At 38.4% G+C, this 24,447-nt stretch overlaps 1 protein-coding gene across 2 annotated transcripts in view; it reads right to left on the bottom strand.

Annotated features, from left to right (window-relative positions):
• Window positions 1-16,516, bottom strand: part of amn (amnion associated transmembrane protein) — a 39,957-nt gene extending 23,441 nt beyond the window's left edge. Inside the window, exons 1-3 of one of the 2 annotated variants that reach the window (XM_002937997.5) lie at window positions 16,331-16,516; window positions 8,188-8,309; window positions 4,079-4,123 (exon numbers count right to left, since the gene is read on the bottom strand). In XM_002937997.5, coding sequence (XP_002938043.2) covers window positions 4,079-4,123; window positions 8,188-8,309; window positions 16,331-16,370 — 207 coding nt within the window. In that variant the 5' untranslated portion in view covers window positions 16,371-16,516. Of the gene's footprint in view, window positions 1-4,078; window positions 4,124-8,187; window positions 8,310-13,285; window positions 13,371-16,330 lie in introns of those variants that run through there. The other variant, XM_031891990.1, reaches the window with a different exon arrangement.
• Window positions 16,517-24,447: the final 7,931 nt, after the last annotated feature.

The raw sequence follows: 24,447 nt of genomic DNA, 5'->3' as shown, positions 1-24,447 counted from the left end.
GGCTGAATTTATTCATCTTATTATTAAACATTCGTATTTGTCACAATAAGGATGCCACACAAATAAATGGATATTGTTCTTTGTTCAGTTCCTTCTATGTACACATATCTCAGTAAATTGCTGCCTGTTGCCCTCTATGGAAGGGCTCTACACAAGGCCCATTTAATGCTGACGTGAATGATAGGAGAGTAGGTTTTTCAAGCCGCTGGTTCCCATAGTTACGGGTAGTGTCAGCAGCCACTGACAATCATTTTTTTAGACATATCTGCAGCCAGTGTAAAAAAAATACCTTCATCCTTACATCCTGAGCTGCAATTCCTCTCATTTGCAGTAATAAGAACAAGGGTTGGCAATAGTCCCTTATGTAATATACATGATTAGAGACATAAATATGGCAGCAGACACTCACTGGGCCGTAAGTTCACCTACCTGCCTGCCTATCTGTTTACAAATATGAACTTATTGTATATTATTGCTATATGTGGAACAGACTGAGGTGAAGTGAAAAGCAGAAAATGAGATCATATATTTAAATATTAAATAACCTGTATATTCTAAAATACATTAATTCATTTTAAGGCTTCTCAGTAACCTGGCATGTCCAGAGTTGGACAACTGTCTACAGCAGGGCATGACCAGGGTCAGACTGGGGGGTGAAGGTCCCTACAGGTGCCCCCGCTGGCCACATCCCCTAACCCCCCCCCCAGAGGCCTCCCTTACCCCCCTCGCAGGGCCCCCCAAGCGTGCATAAATTTAATATGTCAGGGGAGGATCGGTCGGGCAGGGGGAGCGCCCGCAAGGGTCGGGTCTGGGCCAGTCCAACCCTGGGCATGACCTTGGCAAGTGTAGCCAGTGCTGGTACATTCTTAACAGCATATGAGATTATTGGGGTTGTGTAATAAAAGGCACTAAGCTTGCCCAGGAGCAGTAACCCATAGCAAACAATCAGCAGGTAGAATGTTTTATGTGGTGCCCTCTAGTGAATGTTTTTGAGCTGAGAAGGCCAATAGTGTAGCAGCCAGGTGTTTCCCATTCAAGTCAATAGGAGATGAACTGGAATTGGTAGTTTGAGCTGTTCTGAAAGTGGTCTGTGTGCTCAGTGTGTGTATTATCAGCCTAAGTTAAAATGCCAGGTACAAAAGCATTTGGTATTTTGCCCAAACTTACAGACAGGGTTATTTTTTGTCTTGTATAATATGTCAACTATACTGTTTCCTTTGTTCCATGCAGAAGGTTTCATTTTCATTTCTCTGGGCGTCCCAAACAGGGATTTTCCACTTTTTCAAACTACCATATTGTTATTGTTTTTTTAATGAATTTGCGTCCCCATATCTCAGGGATAAATCAAATGTTTTCACTATTGTGGTTTGTTTTGCAAAATGAGAAAGACTTAATCCTAGGAAAATCCCCTGGAGAAGAAAATATTTCTTGGTACTGCAGCCTTTAGGCCCTCTTATTTATATGTGAGTGCAATTGCAAAGATAGCTTGTTGGGGCACTGATCACATCAACTGACATATTCATGCTGGATGGGATTCCTGAGAGTGGGATGCATGCTTTTCCACTTACACAATTGTACAGTTGCTGTGTAGTACAACTCTGGTGCAACAGTGCACCTGGACATATGGTTAAAGGGGGAGTTTTCTTGTGCTAAATCAAGTCCTCAGATCCAATTCAATTACAACCTCACTGAATAGGGCTTGTGCTGATCATACTTTTGCCTATTGTTTTCATCAGAAACAGTATATGGTTTTCTATATTCCGTGTATTGCCGAACAGGGACCAAAACACGGAGCTTCAATCTTCTTTTTGCCCTGGTTAGTCCAAGAAATAGCAAAAATCCGGGATTTTTCATAATCAAAACAATCTGAAAAAAGTATGTTCAGCACAAGCCCTATTCATTGTACTCATGTAAAACAAGGTGGTATACTGCCTCTTTAAGTCAGTGATCTGCCGCTTGCAGTTGGAAAAGAAGGACTTTTGGAGGCCCCGAGGTTTGCACATCCTTTGCACACCCATTCAGAGAGTTAGGAGCTCCTTCTGTAGAGTCCCCAGACACACTACTGGGCAGCTTTTAAAAGAATATGGGGGAAAATTCAGTTGTGCTTCATGTTGTGTGCTCCATGTGCTGATATATGAAACATATCTGCTTTTTTTTTTTTACAACGTATATTAATAATACTAACCTGTAGAGGGTTAATGTTTAATCTGTTCCCTCCCTCGCAACTTGTCCTTTTCCTTTTTTACAGGTCTGTTAATCATACAACAGAACATGCAAAGAAGGCATTGTGGGAATTGACATCTAGGCTAGAGGGGAGCTGACTACTGCAATATTGTTTCATCGGTACATGACTCAGAACCAGCAGTGCAGAGAATAGCAAAGCACAGGCAAATAAGGATTTGAATAGAAATTACAAAAAATGTCAAAATAGTTGTGAATGTGTATTGAAAAGTTTACTTGAGTCTCATTTGCTTTTATTATGCAGAACTTTATATCTAAGTTTACAGCCCCTGTAAATGAATTTTCCAGAATGATTTGGTTTCGATTAAATGTACAATTAGCATATATTGTTAGGGATGTGACGACAGAGAGCAGGCCTATCAAGTATTGTCATACATTAACTGATTCCAACTGAAGCATAAATGCTTTTGGACTTATAAATGAAAGCAAGAAGTTCTATCAGATCCATTCAGAATTCATTATCAAACCAAGTTTTGCAGTAATACCAGATAAAGGGCTTAAGGACACAAATAACCCTATTACTGGGTGCAGATATTAAAGGGGCGCTTTTTTAAGAATTTCATCCAAAAGCCGACATCCCAAAGCTGACAAAACTGCAGAACTGTAGTCTGGACTTAGTAAGACTACTTGCTCTCTCTTATGCAAGACGAAAGGATTCCATTTTACATGCAAGAAGGCTTCTTGAATTAAAGTTTAAAGAGATGACTGCACCAACCACACAAATTCCTGTTTATAAGATTATTTTTATTGTCTAAGATTATTTCTCAGCAGAAAGTAGTTTTTATTGAGAATGCTATATTGTGCTTGCCCAGCAAGGGCAGTATGGTGGTCAGATTCCCAATAAGGGGTTTGTTTCACCCTAATAAGGGCTCATCAGTGCAATACACAGTTGGACACTTGCTAAATTGATTGCGATGAACAAACTGAATGGTAAAATTGTTATGAGTTGAGTAAATGGAGGGTGCAACATGAACAAATGTTTGACCTTTTATAATTGTGAAATCCTTTTTTCATGTACAAACAGTAACCTTTTTGTCATTTTTGAAATCTAATAACATACCTTACTACTCTAACATGAGCGCTATATATACCATACTATAAAACTTTAGAAATAAGGCCACAAACTGCAGCAGCATCATCAATGTATCTGTAATAATTCATCCCAAAGGATAAAAGTCACTGAAGGATTCCAGGACCATATAAAGGCACAAGAATAGAAGCCAAGCCGTTTCAATACTTCATTTCTCATATTTGCTTGCTTCATTTAGTCTTGTCATGCAATGACATTACACACGGATTATATTTCTAAGCAGCCAATATATTTATAGATTATTGTTGGCATTTGTGCATTCATGTTCCATAAAGCCTCTGACAGCTGCAGGTGATATGTTGTAGTGGCTTTATAGCAAAGCACAAGCGATGTGCCAGTGCTCCCCAACCAGTGACTTATGGGGAAAATATTACTCACCACCGCCTTTGATTTTACCACCAACCAAGTGCTCATTTTAAATTCATAGCTTTGAGGCTTACTGCCATACAGAGGTTGGCAATCCATGTGGGCTAAGAAATAGCAAGTTACAGCCCTTGTTTAGCAGCCTCAAGGAATGTTGTGGCTCCTCAAAACCTTCTAAATTTAAATGTGGACCATGGGTACAAAAGCTTGTAGACCTCTGCTCTGTTATATTAATCTATGATTAAATATTATTTCATATCTCCTGTGTATTTTTTTAGCAACATCTGTACATAGAAAGTCTGAATCCTTATTTTATTTTGAAGCCAAGGGTACATGGAGTAATGGTATGTAAATGATATGACATATAAACTAAATGCCTCTTACCATGTCCTTTAGGGAATGACTTGCTTGAACATAGACTGAAACCTTCTGTAAAACAAAAAGTGTATATATCACATTACATATTTCAAGGTATATTTCTTGGAACGTATCCAAGTGCTTTATCTGCAGTACATAAGTGACTTTGTAACAGACAGTGTTGATATTATAAAGGAACCGCAAACATGTACTATGTCATAGATATCATTATACCATATCATATGTCAGATATATCATTATACCATATCATATGTCAGATATATCATTATACCATATCATATGTCAGATATATCATTATACCATATCATATGTCAGATATATCATTATACCATATCATATGTCAGATATATCATTATACCATATCATATGTCAGATATATCATTATACCATATCATATGTCAGATATATCATTATACCATATCATATTTCAGATATATCATTATACCATATCATATGTCAGATATATCATTATACCATATCATATGTCAGGTATATCATTATTTCATAATACACTTCCTCCTAGTAAAACCTCAGAACCCTCAGGTGCTCTCCAATTTCCTGGGACGTTAAATTACTTTTTATGGACTTTTTTATATTAAAACAGAAACACAACACAAACACACATAAAAAAATCTAAAGTTGGATTTGTTTATATCAAATGTTTTCATTTTTAAAAGATACATGAAAAAAGATAGAAAAGAATGATATTTCAGCCCAGACTTAATAAAGGGCTCATTTACCCTGAAAGCTGAGCAAGTAACAACTTTATATATAGACAGAATCTATAGGGAAGCACATATATACATAAACCTCATTATATGTAGACAGATCATGGTTGAGGAGATACATCTGCCTTGAGTTTAAAAACATTTAAAAGGGACATTTTGTGTGAAAACAGTATTGTGCCAATGAATTGTACTCATCTAAATATAGAAGAAATGTGCTTAAAAAAAGTAGTGTTTTGGGCTGATTTATTGAAAATTTCACAAAGAATCCCACTATCTGTTCCACTTCCTGCTGCCTCCGTTACCAGGCTGTGCCGGGTGGAAGGGGGGTGGTACTCAGCACACTGCACTGTAGGATAGGAACCAATCAGCAGCTAGGCTGACCTGATAGGGAACTGAAGCCTGTCATTGCTTGTGTGACTGTTATTGGCTATTTGATTTCTACTGTGCTTCTGGCAGGACACACCCACAGAGAGGATCTATGGGCAGCTCCAATAAAGGGGACATTTTTACAGATAGAATTAATTTTTAGCCCAAAGTGAAAAGCACTGGTTTTATGAATTAGTTGAAAATATATGGCATTGGAAGCAGGTTGAGTATATCTGAATATATCCATATCATAAGGCAGATAATGGAGCTTTCCTTTACGGGAACGTTTAGCTTTGAGTTCACTTTTAGCATGTTGTAGGAGCCTTAAGATGACAGTGGCTGCAGGCAATAGGATCATGGCACACATACTTACTTTGGCACTTTAGCAGCACTACGTTTTTACCCTAAGTGTGTAATCACATTTTTAAAATTTGGAGAGGCTGAAGCTGCAAACAGACACTTTTTTATTGGTTTTATAATATTTATTTATTTATCTATATATTTATTCTTTTCCACTGTTTGTTGCTTTTTTCTTGGGTCCATGCAATAATCTCTTACAGATCTGCACAGATTTTGGGGAGGGGGGGGGGAATGCATGATCCTCAGACTCCTTGACTCCCTGAAACCCAGCCCTGCCGAGGGTGCATAAGTATTGACACCTCTTCAGAGGTTATTTGTTATTCTTTTCATTTGGGAGCCTTCTGGCTGGAGGCATCTGGACAAAGGGACTCCACTAGTCTTGTGGCTAAAGGGTCCTAAAGGTCCTGACAAAGGTTTGGGGGATCTGCCTTTTCAAAGGTCTATTGGCCAATGACCGTGGCAGACAAAAAATAATTGCTCTATGAGACAACACTTTTATTGTTATCATTACTTTGTATTACTTATCTTTATATTCAGGTTCTCTTCTATTCATCTTCTTATAAATCTCTTACTTAAACCAAAGTTCTGATTGCTAGGGTATATGGGATCCTAGCAACCAGATAGCTGCTGAAATCCTAAACTGGAGAGCTGCTACTTTAAAAAGCTAAATAGTTAAAAAAAAATACAAGATGAGGACCAACTGCAAATTGCCTCAAGCATCAAGATAAAGATTGAATGGGAACACATAGCAAGTACTTAATGTAACTAAACTGGTTTAAAAGGGTATTTTGGATGATTGCGAAAGGTATTTTTGTCTCCCAAAAAGCAGTTACTCTCTAAAACACTACTCTATATAGATATTATCTAATTACATTTATTTCCTTGCTGCAACTGCTGTAAATGGCCACTAACTTCACACAGCTAGGTGTTTACATCTCTCTGGCTTTGCAATGATCAGTGAATTCTGTTTGTTGTTTATTTTGCTCAGTGTACTCTCTGTGAGTCCTGGTATGACTGTGTGTGTTTTAATATGTTCTGTATGCATTGTTTTATGCACATGCCTGCAGGTTTCTCTTGCTGTTAGTGACCAGATTGAATGATATTCTGAATGGCTGAGGGTTCAGTGAGAGGTTTACTAAAGATTATCTTGATACATGTTCCACTGTTATAAAATAAATGAAGAACAAATAAAAAAAATTACACTATTTTTAATCATGTAATTCCTTTCTCCTTTGTCATAGTACACTGCCCATTCTCCTAATGCTGTAGGTACAAATATGTGGATTTTTTTTTATACTGGAGTATTTCTGCAGTAAACCTTGTGACAAGGACTCATGGGTAATGTTAGGTACAACTGCTTTGCTAATGATCCTGCCTGCTTTTGTGGCAAGAACAAGATGTACCATTGCATGGCAGGACCAGGGGGAAAAATGAATTTGTGGTTAAAAAGTAATTATATTAAATGATCATTTGCTGCAAGTAGATTGTGAATGTGCTACATAGTTAGCAGCAATCTTATTCTAAGACAATTTTATATAATTTGAATTTTATTAACTGGAGGTGTATAATTTAATATAACATAATGTTGGATCATTTACAGTGTCAGCACCAACATGTAGGTGTAGCATAAACTCCCAACTGAAGGGTCCCATTTTGTGCTTTTGAGTCCTACACTGAGGAATACATATGCCCATGTGATTTTTCCTATTACCTCACATTTGTGTCACCAGTAGTCAGCAGACCCACAGTGTCACATAAATACTGTTTCCTATAATTTGCTCTCTGCTTCTAAGAGGATACACAGAAAACCCTACTTATAATGACATTTCTTTTAGGTAAGTTGTTGCTAAGGCATATCTTTATTTTGTGATTTATTTCTCCCTTGACAAACCCATATTAAGCCTCTTCCTGTTTAGTATTCAGAATTTAAATCCCCAAGAAAAATGGCAAATATTTGTAAAACCCAGAAATAACACTTTCTTCCACAAGACATACCTCAAAATTATTTTAAAATAAGGTCATGTAATGCACCTATCAGTGTAACCCAATATGGGGAAAGAAGGTGCAACCTGGTTAAAGATAAACAAGCACCTTAAATAAGAAAAGGGAAAACAGTGCCAGGACAGTGCATAACTTTAACATAAAGTGCAAAAATTGACCAAATATTACAAAGATCTTATGAATTATTAAAAGCTCACCACATATCAACACTACTAAACATGTAAACCTCAGGCTGCATTCCATTGGCTCAAAACACACAGGATAGTATCCAGAAGGAGTAAGTACCAGAGGACCTTGTAACACTCCTGTACCAGTTGCAATGCTGAATGCCAAGACACCCTAAAAGGGTAGTATACCCCATGTTAAACAATAGTTTACTGTTACTTATTAGGAAATATCTATAGTTTTTTTTATTTCTTAAACTAAACAGTGTAAAATATGAAACTGAAAGAAAAAGTCAAATTTTTTTATTGTAACTTTACTTTCAATTTCAGATTTTGTCTTATTTTGTGCAAGAAATAACAAAAAAAATACATATTTAATAATTAAAACAATAGGCATAAACTCAGTTTAGCACAAGCTCTAGCCATTGCACCAATGTTAAATGTAATGTGTAATGTATTTTATCAATTTACAGCTAAATGATGTTAAAGGAAATACCTTGCCACTGTCAAACATCACTGTATCCTGGGAGCATGGAACTCTCTGTTCATTCCAGTTTAAAGCATTCTCATAGTTGGTATTAGGTATCCACTGTTTGTACACTGCATTGGTTGATCCCACTTTGAACAAAATAATTTAGATCAGTGTGATTAGTAAGTGCCTCCTTGGGCAACAGAATAAAAGGCACACATTTTGCAACCAATTGCACCCAATCAGATGGTTTGTTTTGACACGTGACCAAAAAGTGCTCCCTTCTGGCTGCTAAAGGTTACCAGAGCTGGAGTAAATGTAATTATTTATCCTTACCCTCTCATATTTCATCTTATGCTGTTTAAAGGAGAAGGAAAGGCTAAGTCACTTGGGGGTGCCAAAATGTGAGGCACCCCCAAGTGACTTTAATCACTTACCTTGTACCCCGGGCTGGTGCCCCTGTTAGGAGAGAACAGCACCAGCCCGGGGTACCTGTAGCAATGCGCTTCCTCCTTCCTGCTTCGTTTTTGCCTGAATGCCACGACCGGCGCATGCGCAGTAGAGTGAAAAGCCGACTTCTCTGCTCGTCTTTTTTACTCTACTGCGCATGTGTCTTGTCCCTGATTAAATCTGTTCAGGCACCTTACACAGGCTTTGCAGGAGACTCTGAAGCATGTGGATAAGACAGTGAACCAGATCACAAGCACACCCAGGAACTGGTCTTGTAGAGAATAACTTTTACTAAAGGTTAACACAGCAACATATAATAGCACACTGCAAAATGGTGGCTCTTAGACTTCTACACACACAGTACAGGAACAGGAAGAAGAGAACATGTGACCAGCTGCTGTCCCAAGCTTAAGGTGACAGCGCAATATATTACATCCCCCGTTTTTAACAAAGTCTCCCCCCGAGCATACAATCTACTTCTTTATTATAAAATGATTATCATAATAGACTTTGCTAGGGATATCTAACTGAGAACATAGTCCTGTAACTTGGCAGGCTTTATTACAGTTCTTCCAAAGCGAGTGCTTCTTTGTTCTCCTGTTGGCTGGTGAGCTGCTGGGGTTGGTTCATCAACTCTAGGATCAACAGGTACAGCTCGTTGTTCTGGAGATTCCACTGGATATACTCCAGATTCATTGTTCATATCTGCTGGTAGATGCACCTCATCTTCAGCTGTTGGAATAATCGTATCACGTCTCAAATGACGTCTGTTTCTGCGGAATCGAGCTCCACCTGGAGTCATTACCATATATGACCTTGGTTCCGCTGTAGGTTTCACAATGACTGCAGGTTTCCATCCTTGGGAGGTCTGTATCCTCACTCTCTCTCCCTTTCGAAAGATTGGCAAATCTTTAGCGCCTCTGTTATAGTATTGTCTTTGAGAGTTTCAATAGCATTTTGTGAGCTTTCTCAGGGACTTTTGGTTTAAGGATTTCAGTTGTTTCAGGTAAAGTACTTCTCAACACTCTTCCCATCAGTAGTTGAGCAGGAGTGACATTGGTACCTGAGATAGGAGTATTCCTTAAATGTAGAAGTGCTAAGTGTGGATCAGCTCCAGTGCTGAACGATTTCTTAAAAAGCAACTTCACCGTTTGTACCATCCTCTCAGCTTGACCGTTAGACTGAGGATATCCAGGACTAGAGTGAGTTAGTTGAATTCCCCACTGGGATGCAAAACTATGTATCTCTCTGCTGGAGAAAGGCATGTTGTCTGAAACCATCTCCTTTGGAATGCCATGTCTGGCAAACACGGATTTCAGTTTTGCAATTATGGAGTGTGACGTTTTATCCGGAAGTTTTAGGATTTCTGGATATTTCGAAAAATAGTCCACAATCAACAAAAATGCATGACCTCTAAAGTCAAAAATGTCAGCCGCGAGCTTTAGCCATGGAAGGTCTGGTATATCATGTGATAATAATGTCTCTTTGTGGTTGGCTGGTCTTTCTTCTTGACAGACTGCGCAGTTCTCCACCATCTGTTCTATGTCTTTGGACATACCTGGCCAGCACATGATCAGTCTAGCTCTTGCTTTGGAGCATTGTATGCCCTGGTGTGCGCTATGTAGTCGCCTTAGCATTTCAGCTCGAGAACATTTTGGTATCACAACTCTGTCACCAGACATCAGAAGATCATCAACTATTGAAAATGTGTGACGAATTGGCCAGTATTGGTGTATGATGGATGGCACTTGTTTCTTTCGCTGTGGCCAACCTTGCATATGCATGTCTTTAACTGCTTGCAGGGTATCATCTTTTTGTGTCTCCACTTTTAGCATTTGTAGCAGTTCAGGGCTTAATGCTTCTGTAGACTGCATTGCATAAACAACTTTCTCATCAAAAAGTTCCTCTCCATTGTCTGTACTTTTGGTATCAACTGCTCTGTATAGTGTGTCAGCAATAGCCATCAATTTTCCTGGGGTGTATGATACAGATATGTCATATTTTTGCAACTGCAGTAACATTCTCTGTAGTCGTGCAGGAGCTTGTCCTATAGGCCTGGAGAGAATGGCTTGCAGAGGCTTATGATCTGATTGTACTTTTACATTGGCCCCATAGATGTACTGATGAAATTTCTTTGTTGCAAACACAATTGCTAGCAGTTCTTTTTCAATTTGTGCATAATTTTGTTCTGCACGTGATAGTGCTCTGGAAACATAAACAATGGGTTTTCCCATTTTCCCCTAACATTTTGGCACCCCCAAGTGACTTTGCCTTTCCTTCTCCTTTAAGGTAAGTGACCCCATCAGCAGATTGACGTTTGCATGCTGAAACAGAGAACCTTAGAATGCAAATGCTGAGCAATTTAAAAAAAAATCACAAAAACTGAAGACCAATTGTACACTGAATAATAATGCCACCAAGTTTAGTTTAGGCTAAGTGCCCCTGAAAACATGAATTTATTTGTATAGAGGTGTCCAGCCCAAAGCAGTGTGTGTGGGTGATACTATATTATTCCTAGCAGATAATGAACAGCGCAAGAGTATGAATTTTCTCTGATAGTTTGATCAAGATACAGTATATTATTTTAACTCCATGCAAAATAAGGCTGCCTGAGCAGTGAATCATTTTCAAGCTTCTTGTTGCTGCCTGTGATTCATTTATTGTACAGGTGGCACAGTGAGTCGGTGACATTATTATCTCGTAATTTGTCTATTATAAGCAAATCAGACTGGTAGGCTGTCGGCGCTTCCTGAAATGACACAGGGAAATCATTTAAAAGTTACTTGTTGCTTGGACTGGCCATGAACAGAAGGGTGTATGAATCAGACAGAAAGGCTGCACAGAATTGCCTTCAGCAGAGAACTGTGCATCCTTCTGTGTCTAGCATAGGCCAGTTACTGTTCATTTCTGAGCAGCCTGCGACAGCAGGTACTGGAGCGGTTCTGAAGCAGTTAATGAAGCACTCTGTAATAGTCACAAATAATATTATTTACTTGTAATGTACGGTCAATATACAGTATGTAAACATTAACATTAATGTGTTGCTTCATTAATTTTGCACAAATGTATTTAGAGCAGGAGTTCTTAACCTATAGGTCATATACAGAATGGGTTAACTTGCTGTTAAATGGAAAATATTCCCCCTGCCTTTTTTTTTTTTACCCCCCAGTTTTTTTTCTTCACATACATCATTCCACAGATTGAAATTATATGAAGACAGTGTCAAAGCACTGCCCCATACGGCTAATGAGGGGTACACTGCTACTAAAAAACTGCCATACTGTACAATATCAAATATGTTTATATAGGAATATATTGTATACTTTAAAAAGTCATCTTTATCATCCTTTAAATAAGTTTAAGAAATATACATTAGTATTTTTTCTGAGCACTGCTCTGCTCTGTAAACTTTACACAATACATTTATAAAACACGACAAAGGAATCCATGCAATAAAAAGAACATAAATACAGGCCGACTGATAAAATATCTACAGTTACATTTAAGATTGTGTTTATACAGTCAGGATTGAAAATTGTGCAGTCATGTTCTTTCATGTAAAAATTCATCAGCCCTGTGAAGACTTTGTACTGGGATTTTTCTTTACTCTCTAAGGCAGAGATCCTGTTCATCAAGTGTAACATCCTCCTGGCTGGCTCTGGAATACTATTGTTTATGTTTTTTATGGAGTGGACAGGAAATGTCTATAGTCTGTAAAGGCCTTTTCCTATTCTGCTGTTTCTTTGCTCTGTGTCCCAGAATCCTTCCGTAAGATTTGGCCTTTTGGGAGATGGAAATGGTGATCAGAATGGTGATGTAAATGTGCCCAGATTTAGCCTTATTTACAAGTCCTTCAAAAAACAATTATTGAGGTGATCTAATAAGCAGCATTGCAGAATGCTGGCATCATGTGGGGTATGGCTATAATCTAAGGCTGCTCCGAATATGCATTGGACAGATCTCACCTAGAAAATGCTTGTGTGCGTTTCCGGACAAAATCTGTCCCCAAAAATCTGCACGGTGACAGGGCGTAGGCAACATGAAGTCAAAGAGTGCTTAACCAATGATGAGTGGATTGTCTAAAAAAATAAACGAAGCGCACATTTTTCCAGAAATGGATCTTATTAAGTCTATAGCTTTTATGCAACTGAAACCTCAAGGTACTATATAGACATATCAAACAGGCGGGATTACATTGAATAAAATAATATTAAATGCATTTGCCTAATGTGAGTTGGTTGCTGAAAAATGAGATACAGTGCCATGGCTTGCTTCTAACATAGCTATGTGGTTCTGTAAAATTAGACTGTGCTAAAAGGATTGCATGGGGCACATTCTCATGTGCTCTCTCATATCATGGTGAGGGCAGTGAGGTTGGGGAATGCCCTTCCTAGAGATGTGGTAATGGCAGATTCTGTTAATGCCTTTAAGAGGGGCCTGGATGATTTCTTGAACAAGCATAGTATCCAAGGCTATTGTGATACTAATATCTACAGTTAGTATTAGTGGTTGTATATATAGTTTATGTATGTGATGGCTAAAACAACTCTCTAGGAAACAGGAAATAGAAATCATCTAATCAAGATAAGCACCGATAAGGCATGTGAATACCTATTATTTTAAGAAGGCTCTCAGTGACTGGTCACAATAACCATTTCTTTCTTGCAGGACTCACCCTATCAGTGGGGATATTCCCCAAGTCCCTTACACTTCCTTTTCTTCAGGCATGTCCCAGCTCTCACCTGTCTCCCTGCAGGAAGTGGTATTTGCTGCTGTAGGTGGTTCTACACTAATTGAGAAGACACTAAATACATTTAGTACAAGGGTTGACTTTGCATAAGGAAGGGTATTTCTTTGCATAACCGACATTTTCCTTGGGGCTATTTACAATTTCTGTCATTGTATTATGCAGTAAATCATAGCTAAACCTCCCGATGGCCACTTATAGGTTTAACACATAAATACAAGTTCATTTCTTCCAAATGTATTTGTCAAATATTGTAAAGGCAAAAACGCAGGAATAATGATGAAAATAACCCCTTTAGAGCTCTTTGTTTATTTTCTGCCTTTCTGACGCCTTACTCTGTAACCTACCAGCAGCGCATTGATTGTACTTTTTCATTTTTGTTTTTCCGTACATTTTAATACACCCACACATAATTGCACAGAGACTCATAAATGAATACTTACAAACGCATAGGAGGTACTCATACAGTGACAAAATCCTTGGTCAAAAAAAAAAAGAACTTTATCAGTGTATTATCTACTAAGCAAGCCATGAACTGAGTTTATTTATTGATTTTTACCCAAAAACTGTTTTATGAATAATAAAAAAAAATGTAATTCTAAGAAACTTTCCAATCTAAAATAGTTGCTGTTGACAGCAGTATCTATCTACCTGGCTATATTCTCTGCATCACTGGCTCTGACTCTTGACACAATATAGCAGAGGCGAGCTGAGAACTGGAGGACACCTGTATAAGTAAACTGCTTTCTCCCATCTGTAGCCTCCTATTCATTGAGTTCATGTTGAAAAGGAAGGGGTATACTTTCTCTTTAATGAGGATGTACACCCCACAAAATGAAACTTTTTCACTGGTTTTAAAGTTATTAGGTCAGCTTTTCTTCAATCAAGCCTCACAATGTATTGCAGGCTCCTTCGCAGGTTTGTTATTAACTGGCTTCTGCTACAATGTTTCAGAGCAACCACTTCTGACAAAAGCAAGGATCAGACAGATAGTGCTTCCTATAGCAATAAATTACAAATCACTTCTAAATAACTGGACATTTTTAAAGAATGTACTTTAAAAAGTTGCTAAAAGTTCCATTTACATTCAAGATACAAGTATGAAGCTCACTATATATTTGGGGCACACATGTGTATATGAATCTGAACATCTATTTTCAGGGAATCTTACATTTTACTTGGCAACTTGTAGCAACATTGAATGAATGAATGAAACATAATGACCTGTATAAGATGATGGTATGATTTGGAGCATATGAGCTGTTATTTACTTATTTATGATTCAATTTAATACAGAGAAAGCCTCCTTCCCACACACACACACATATTCAAGCACATCAAACTAATAGTATATCTCCAGGAATGGTTACCTACAGGACAGGCCCCAATACCTTGTAACACTCTGATTTGCAGAGATGTATCTACTAAAGTTCCTTAAATCATGCATTACTATTGAATATCAAACAAATATATCATTTAAGGTCATTCACATGACCATAGTTAATGTACTATATCTAGTAGTCAAATGAAAAATCTATCACACAGTACCATAAAAAATAAAACATTACACACAGAGAGAAAATCAAGTGCATATATTATATTATATGATATCATATTACATTAAATTATATCCAATTCACACCAATTTATTTTTTATAAATCTGTAGAATGGGTGAACTAACTGAGCTTTTTCTAAAAGAATTGCTATCATGAACTAACATTGCACTGACAGCTCCCCATTATCACATTCATGTTGATATCCTATATATCCTAGGGAAAATTACCAGAAACCACAACAAGTACATGCAAAATAAGGAAAAACTATTTCAAAGCACATAGTTTATGGCCCTGCACTCTTCCTTTATAATCAATTATTGCCAGCTGTATATTATTTCCAGAGGCCACAGGTATTCAATTCAAACAACATAGTGTTGTCACTGTGCATGGATGGATGAACTGAATATGCTATTTCTCGGGCTGCCAGATACAGGGTTTATGTGATTTATATACAAGTGTGGCTGCACAGGGATGCAGCAACTGAATACGCTATTCTATATATACATATATATGTGAGCAGTGGGCAGCCTGGGTTTTTATTACTATGGGGCGGCTTGTAAGTGTCTGTGCTGGCGGGGTGGGTCTTGAAATTAGCTCTGCTGGGGCCCCCAAAACTCTAGTTACACAATTTGTGCACAATTTCACCACCCTCATGCTGGGCCAAATCATCCATTAAGGTGATGTTTTGCCACCCTTAGAACATATGGAGACCAGTCAGATGAGGGCCACATGAATGTGCTCCTTGGACAACAGGATTTTCAAACCTGTCCGATAGATATCTGGTCTATTTTCGGACAGATATCAGTCAGTCAGGCCCCTCAGTGGGCCCCATAAATGGGCAGATAAGCTGCCACTTGGTTTGAAGGGGCCAAATCAGCAGCATAAATTTGCCCAAGTATAGCTACCTTATGCTGCATGAATCCTTGGTGCCATAACAATCCTATTGTTGTTTAATGTTTAAATGTTGATTAGCATGATTCATAGGATACAAAAGATCCCTTTGCTGAAAACCCAGTGTCCCTAAAATACCAGATTGCACAACAATTACTTATAGCTTCTATGTACATTGTAATGAAAGGGACCCCATTGCTATTGCCCAAATATATGCAAAAGACGGAACAACCACTAGGCAAATAGCTTCTGATAGAAGATGTTGATGCTATAGGGAAATGTAGCCAAACAGCTATATATAGGGAGTATTAAACAATTTCATGTGATAATAAAGCAATATCTGGTTTATTACGTAATAAGGAAGTTCCCCAGTTGATAGAAATCAGTCAGCTGAAGTTCATCTTACAAACAAATCAATAGACTTATTCCGATATATAAAGTTTACACTCAACACTATGCTCTCCACTTACTTCTAAAGCAAGATTATTTGTAGCCACTGAGTCTGATGTTAGAAAGGGTACTTACTGAGTAGTAGAAGAGGCAGGAACAAGTATTTGGTCTCCATTACTGACTGTGTTTTCTAGTGATAATTCAGCCAGTTCCTTTGCCCTTTACTCTGTGCTGGGTCAGGTGATAGAAAAGTTGCAAGCCAGACAAGAACGCAGCACCTTTACTTACTAACAGACTTACTAACAGACTTCCTGCAGCTCTTTCCCTGGCTGGAAGATTTCATTCCAAAGCTTTTCTTCATTGTCATAAAGTCCAACTGGTGAGTTAACACATCTAGAACTGGCAGCCGTATGAGCTGTAAAGATGTATTGGTCAGTCTGTTCCTACAGTGAAAATCAGTGGAGCATTGGGACAATTACAGAGCAGTAAAACCCTATGTTAATAATTGTGCTGATGTATACATTAAAGGCACTCTTAAGAGAAGCCCTGTGCTTACATTTTAAAGGAATTATATCAGCATATTTTAACCCAATATATATTTTCCATGGCGTTTTTATGTGTTCCACTGCACAATAACAAAGGAGTAATGTGACCCCACTCTTCTCTATGACAACTATACTGAGGGGCACGTAAGATCCAATTATCTGACTGCAGACACAATTTGACATGTACATCTGTGTTCAGCAGGTTAATGCACTCCAGTGAATATCACACAAATGCTGTTATTAATAAAAATGTATAAAGAGGATATTGTATATTTATGGGCGTGTGTATATAGTTTTTCCATGGAATTTTATTTTCTTTGGTTCAGCGTTTTTGTTTTAATGGTAACCATGAGGATTTGACTTTATACTTGGTACACACAAATGCCATTAATAACACCACATGCATGCTTGCACCACAAGTCATGTCAATTGCACTAAGAACAAATTGTACTGCAACTTGCGTGCAGGTTACCAAAGGAGATGCTCTTTGGACCGCATAGAAGAATTGTGCACCAGTTGCAAAGCAAGCTACTTTGGAGCAATTTGGTGTAAAGCCTCTGCATTGTGTGTAAAAAAAATTAGGATTTGTGTCCTTTCTAGTACATATCACCTGTGTTTAAGAATGAACCCTAAAGGTAGCCATACATGCACCAATATTATTGTACGAAACCTTGTTCGGTGTATGAAGGATTGGCGAGACGACCAACTTCAAACACAATTTTTTTTTTTTGCACTTAGCACCCGGGCAGTTGCTTGAAGCTGCCACCCGTGCCACTGTACACTCCAAGTCCAGGCAGTAGGTAGAAGGTAGCAAGCAAATGGGCAGTAGAACCCGCCTATTGGGGGCAGGCAGCAGAACCTGGGCCCACTTGATATTTTTCTGGTATGCCAGTAGGCCAGTCCAAAACTACAAAGAGCAAGGATTTGGAAAGATGAAAGTGATCAGCACTGCTGTTCGGTAGAACTCAGCACTATCAGTACATGGAACAGAATGACTTTTGCCTGCTCAGACCCAAAAACATCATGAAATGAACTGACATGGGTATCCTTAGGGTAAATTAGGAATATATTAAATTGCAAAGATTCCTTCAGGATTTTTTCTAGGTTTAATATTTGATAAATGGGCCCATTCATTTGTGCAGATGACCTGTGCACAACAGCCTTCTAAACTTGTTAGGGAGGATGGTATTTCTCCTCCCATGGGAACTGAGTGGCACTGCTAGCACTGGGATTCACATCTCAAGATCCCCCTGAATCTATACAAAGGGTTTCATTTTCATGTAAATATGCAAATCTTTGCTTTGGAATGTGAGCTGAGATCACAAAGCCCATAGTCAGTGGGATAATGGTTTTTTTTAACATACCTTGAATATTGCTTTATTCCTCTTGAATAACTAAATCATATACCATTGGAACTTTTTACCCTAAGCTGGTGTACTTATTGAAGCTTTGGGAGATTCCCGGGGTCAGTCTGGGACAGAAAGTGATCCTTACCCTTGCACACAGGGAAGTCTTGGAACAAATGGCTGGGGTTGCATGTGTATATAGACAGGTATGTCTTTATTTTTATAGCTTTCTGGTATATGGTGTACAAAGAGACTGGAACAATGATAAGACATGAACTATAATAAAACAATAATAATAGATGAAGAGATGAACAAAAAAAAATATATATATATATACATACATACATATAACCTGTGCACCCATTACACACATACACTGATACATGTGACTCTCCTATAAATGGAACTTACCAAAAAATTCTTGCCTTTGCATCCCTTAGACTGCAGCCATTTATAAAGAATGTAAGTAGTTATAGGAAGTTTGTTACCTTTAACCTGCTGACAAACTGCTAATGGAGTAAAGTTCTATTCCAGTTCAAGTTCCAGTGCTAGGGGACTTTCAAGTGATTACTTGTAACTGACACAGCAAGAATGTCTGTATATACAGTGTGTATATACATGACAATCATTTTAATGTCCCATTGCTAATGGCAATTCAAGGAATCCTTATCTGTCAAACTCTATAAGAGAAAGGTTGTGAGCTTTAGGGCACAGCACCATAACCCATGTATATTGCAAAGGTATGTTAACATAGGTTTTATTTTGTAAGGGTGTGCCAGAATTCCCCTTAGCTGTTGTTGTGTAAGAGCTGACAGAATGAGAGTCTTTACCCACAGGTGTTTCAGTACGTGTCTGTGTGTTCTGTGCTGAAGCGCTGAATGAGACACAACATGCCGTGTCTCACCTTTGTTCAGTGGCCCAGCACAAGCCTGTGAGTTCAACATACATAGATAGTAATGGGCTCTGTTAAAGGAGAAGGAAAGTTCCAATCACTGGGCACCCCCAGGAACATATGCTGAAACCCTCAAGTAATGCCCTAAAAACCATTAATACCCTGGGGCGACAGAAGCACTTTCCAAAGAGACTTGATTTGTGGGAATAGCTTGTCAGGCAGTTAAATATTTCATTTGACACCTTTGTATAGTATAAGTGGGGTTCATAGGGTGCTGGTTTAGGGCCCAATTTTCCCAAGCTAAACTTAGACACAGGCAGGCCAGTAGCTTGTCATAGAGGAACTACAGGGAACCACAGGCAGGGTAACAAGGCAAGGCAGCAGGTTGGAACTGGCACAGGTAGGGTTAACAGACAAACAGGGCAAGACACAGGACCAGACACAGCATTAACTGGGGTGTTCAGGGCCCACCCAGGCTGTCATCCCGAGCCCCCACACCCCTTAAGTGGCCCCCTGACCCTGTTTCCAAATCAAAGAATAATTGTTCTTTCAACGGAAAACATTTCTTGCATTGCTCCTAGTTTTTTTCCACCATTTATGACTTATGAGCAGGGCACTGTCACACTCCCTGTATATGGATTTGCCAGAACCTTTGCCTTTGATTTTGTCTCATGTTATATATTTTGGTTACACAAATCCAGCGTTCTCTGTAGTAGAATTTTATTTCTTATAGGGACCGAGTTGATGTTCTTTATTTTGGGTCCATTAAAGATAGAGGTCCCCAAATCCTGTCTTTTAAAGGACATGTCAACCTAAAAAATATGTTTTGCCTAATAAAAGAAAACATAATTCTAAGCAACTTTTTCAATATGAAGTTATTAAAACTTTTTAGTGGTTAAAAAGTTATTTGTAAATGTCATTTCTACTGAAAGCAGCATTTGCTGAACTCCTGGTTGTTACTTTTTAAACAATGTTGCAAGTGCCAGCCTCCTCCAGCAATACAGGTCTGTCAGTCTGCTGCCTTGTGTTACATTGTTCAAATGCCACCAGGGCAGGGAATAGAAAAGGACAGGCAGACACTGCTTTTATTAGCAATTATATATACAAATAACTAAAAAACCATTACTAATTTGTAAAAACTGTATATTACAAAGTTGCTTAGAATTATGCCTTTCTTTTTTTTGGGACTGACGTCCTTTAATGATAATAATCAAAATTCATTAAGGAGCACCATACAACACAGAAACTCCTAATATACTTATAACTTTTTATTTGAAATCTAGCTGTAAAACATTTCTTCTCTTTCTGCATCATTTGAAATCCTGGCAGGGGAGGAGGGACTAAAACACTGATGTTACAAATTGTAACAACATTTCCACAGCTTACAGACAGCAAATATGAACTACATAATCCAAAAATGCATTGCATCCAGGCATGGATTTCTGGAGAGGCCACAAAGGCCCGGGCCTAGGGCGGCACAAAGTTGGGGGCGGCATGCTGCCCGCCTTACTAAAATGTTTTAATTTTGCTCCCATAAGGAGCAATGGGGACCTCTCCCCACTGCTCCGTATGCAAGAGCAGTGGGGAGAGAATGGGGGTGGTCTTAGGGCGCCCGAATAACAAATCTGGCGCTGATTACATAGTAATTTTTCCATTCCTTATTGACATCATGTGTGTAGGGGATTGTGGGATTTGGAGGATGCAGGCTGAGAACAGTTGTTAATTTTTTTGGGGGGGATCTCAAAGTAGTCTGCTATATCAGCAGGAGAACAGGGGGCCAGGCTTTGGTAACTGTTTCAAACCATATTATTACATTACAAATCATGAAAAGGCTGCATATTTTTCAAGTGATGTATATTGCAAAGTTGCTTAAAATTAGGTTTACTTTTCAAAAAGCCTATGTTGTGTTTGGGTGGAGTTCCCCTTTAAACAACAAACACTCTGACCATGTGCAATTATAGGGGTGGCATTGGGAATAATAAGAAAGCAATAGTTTTATGTTCTATTCCCCATTCAGGTAACCGTTATAAAAAAAACTGAATACAACCACATGGTTAAACTCCGTTCAGGCTTCATAACAGACCAAAGAAACCACACAAATGAAGTTTGAAGGAAAGGAATGTACCACACCAGATACGCAGGTGTTAAACTGAAACAAATCAGAAAAAATATGACCTTGAATATTTCCCTCTTTTTGCATATCAAGCACAATGACGTTTGTAATTGTCAAGCAAAAAATGCAGGTGGTTTCTGTGCATAACAAATAGAGCCTTCTCAGAAAAAGGTAGTTACCCAAATGCAAGAAAAAGGAATGGTATTCTTATACAACTATAAATAAAGAGCATTACTAGTAGATATGCTGAACATCCCAATGCCTATGGGTACTAAAGGGTAAGTAAACTGCTGGAAATAAGGCTTCAGGACTCATTAATAAACACTGGGCAAATTGGTGCCTGGGAGTGCAACCCATAGCAACCAATCCGGAATAAGCTTTTTTTGAGCCAGCTGCAAGTAGAAAAACTATTATCTGATTGGTTGCCATTGGTAACTGCCCAGGTGCAAACTTACCCAGTGGATTATAAATGACCCATACTTTACTAGAAAAGACTGGTAGAAATCCTCCATTCAATATGATTTGAATTCTCACTGTAGCATTGATGCCTGTCTTGTTTCATTGGCATCAGTTCTACTGCAGTCCGATTACCATGCTTTGCTACAGAGAGCAATTTACCTGAATTTGAACAATAACTAATATAGGTCTTTGTATGTCAAAGGTGAACTTACAGGTGAATGTTACAGAAAGCTGTTTTTTTTTACACACCCAGGGCTATTGTTAGGATGGGGCAGAGCAGACATTTGCCCAGGTACATAGTACTTCCCTCCAGCTGCCATTGGCTATGTGAGGAGTTGTACCTTAAAGGGATTCTATCATGATTTTATGGTATCATTTTTATTACCATATTACACTGTTCAAATGGCAAATAATTCACTCTACCATTAAAATGTTATTCTTGAACCAATAAATGTATTTTTTTAGTTGTAATATTGGAGTGAAGGCAGCCATCTCAGTGCATTGTGCCTGAGTCTGAGCTTTTGGAGTCTGTTTGTTGGACCCAACTGACTAATTCAAACATAATTCTGCAATAAAACATTTTTCAGTGCAAACAATGCCATCGACTATCATTCTGGGCTCACAGTTGTTTGCAGCAGGGAGACAAACTGGAAAAGTTTTCTCTACAAAATTACATTTCTCAAAACAAAAAAAAATAAAGACTATAAGTCAAACAGATTTATTTATCATTCACTACAGTCAAGTGAATTTATCACAATTACATTTTCCCTTTAAATATTTGCCTCTTAGTAGAGAGTCTATATACAAAAATAGTTTGAAGTCACCTGTACAAATGTACAGAGATGGAGTAAGAGCGAATCCGCACTCGGTTTGTCCGGGAACGCTATATTTGGACAGGCAGAACCGTTCTTAAGAAACGCACACTCCTTTATTTTATTAGCACATACAAGACATTGCAAGACATCAAAGGACACATAAATACAACACCAAAACACTTCCATGGAGTCAAAGTAGCTCTTGCAGTAAAACATAAACACTGCTTTTCTTTAAAAAAAATGTATTAAGGCCAAAAAGTTGACTTTCGTCTGTCCATAAGATCCAAAAAAAAAAGACTGATCGTTCCCGAAAATAAAACTATATTAGCGCAAGCTGTCACAAGCAGGTACAAAATTATACGTTTGTTCTCCTTTCACATATCAGCAAAAGAATGACAGAGAAGGCTAACAAGAGGTTACAAAATATCAGATTTATAATAGATTTTGACAAGTCATTTGTTACCATAAATATACTTCACTAATAGATATATATATTTATATAAAAAAATCAACATTCCAATGGTTACTTTCCCCCAAGTTTAAGACACTATTTTAATGATCCTATCAGAAAATGAGATAGATTAACCCTTAAGTCAACAGCACCAAGCAATGAAGTCTGGCATTGAGAAAAGAGTGATTCCCCCCATTATGTGTTCTTGCCCTACTGGTAATCAACCAGTGACTCCATTATGGGTGCAAGACTGGCACCAAAACATGAAGTTTTATGCTAATCAAAATAAAAAACAGCACATCAGAGATAGCATATTATGTTGCTTTAATGGACACATGCTAGGAAGCAAGGCTGGCCCTGCACACAACATGGCATTGTACAACTGTCTCTTGAACCAGCGCTGGATTTGTCCAATGGGCGCCCAGATTCCGCCCCCTGTCAGCTGCCCCTCTCACTCCCCCCCCCCAATTGCGCTTATACATTCGTCTCGCACATGGAGCACTGGGGATAGGACATGCAGAAATCTCCAGGTTGCCTTGACCCCACTGCTCCATATGTGAGACGTTCAAGTGCGGTTGGGCAGCATGCCGCCCCTAAATTCATGTTGCCCTCGGCCTGGGCCTTTGTGGCCTTGAAGAACCCTTTAACCCTTTTAAGGAGGGAAGGAGGGAAGTGCAGTGATATTATTTTGTGCATCTTGCCTTTCAAGCCTGCATTAGAATGCAGTACCATGAACCATAATGACTGGGGTACTCCCTTTGCAATGCCCTGCTTATATTAGGTATGGGAAGTCATTCCAACCCGCACCACATTCTGTTTGGTAGATAGAGAAGTCTCTCTTTCTATGATATGAGAAAACCAAACAACCTGCATTCTCACGTGGCACAGCATGTGAAGAGAATTGTAAGTGTGCAGAGAAATATACAGGGACATTTCCATAGAGCAGGGGCAGTAAAAGGTGTAGAAATACAACTGCAGTTATTGCTGAAATACAACTTCCTTGACAGCTTTTAAAAGCCACAGAAAGTTGAAGAGCGGCAACTCTGGCATTCCCCAGGTTAGCAAAAGATTGCTGGCTCTGTGAGGGATTTTCTCCACTGTGGGCATGGAATGTGCTCTAAATACTGTTGCCATTCACATTTGTGATGCTGATGCTTTGGTTCAAGCAATAGGGTAGGTTCTTAGGAAACCCTCACACAATGAATGCACATTTTAATACATTCTCAATGTGCACAGTTTCCTCCTTAATTTAATAAAACCAATTCCTAAGCACCTTGCTTTAATGGTATAAAGAAAATATACTCCAAAAAATATACTTTCTATTATATGGACAATGAAATGTGAAAATGTGTGCGCACTACCTTGTATGCTTGTGTGTGGGTATGTATTGTGCGTGTATATATATATATATATGTAAGTACACATGCATGCATATACAAATGTGAGGTTCCAGGCAATCTTAATCAGCAGATGTTAAGTACCCTGTATGGTATATGTTATTTTGAAACCTGTTATCCAGAAAGCTGCAAATTATGGAAGGGCCATCTTCTATCTCACTCTATTTTAATTGAATAATTCAACATTTTAAAACATATTTTGTTTTACTCTGCAATAATAAAACAGTAGCTTGT

This window comes from Xenopus tropicalis, chromosome 8, assembly GCF_000004195.4.
Source record: "Xenopus tropicalis strain Nigerian chromosome 8, UCB_Xtro_10.0, whole genome shotgun sequence".
Lineage (NCBI taxonomy): Eukaryota > Metazoa > Chordata > Amphibia > Anura > Pipidae > Xenopus > Xenopus tropicalis.
The sequence above is the reverse complement of the archived record's forward strand: the minus strand, read 5'-3'. Positions and strand labels throughout refer to the sequence as shown.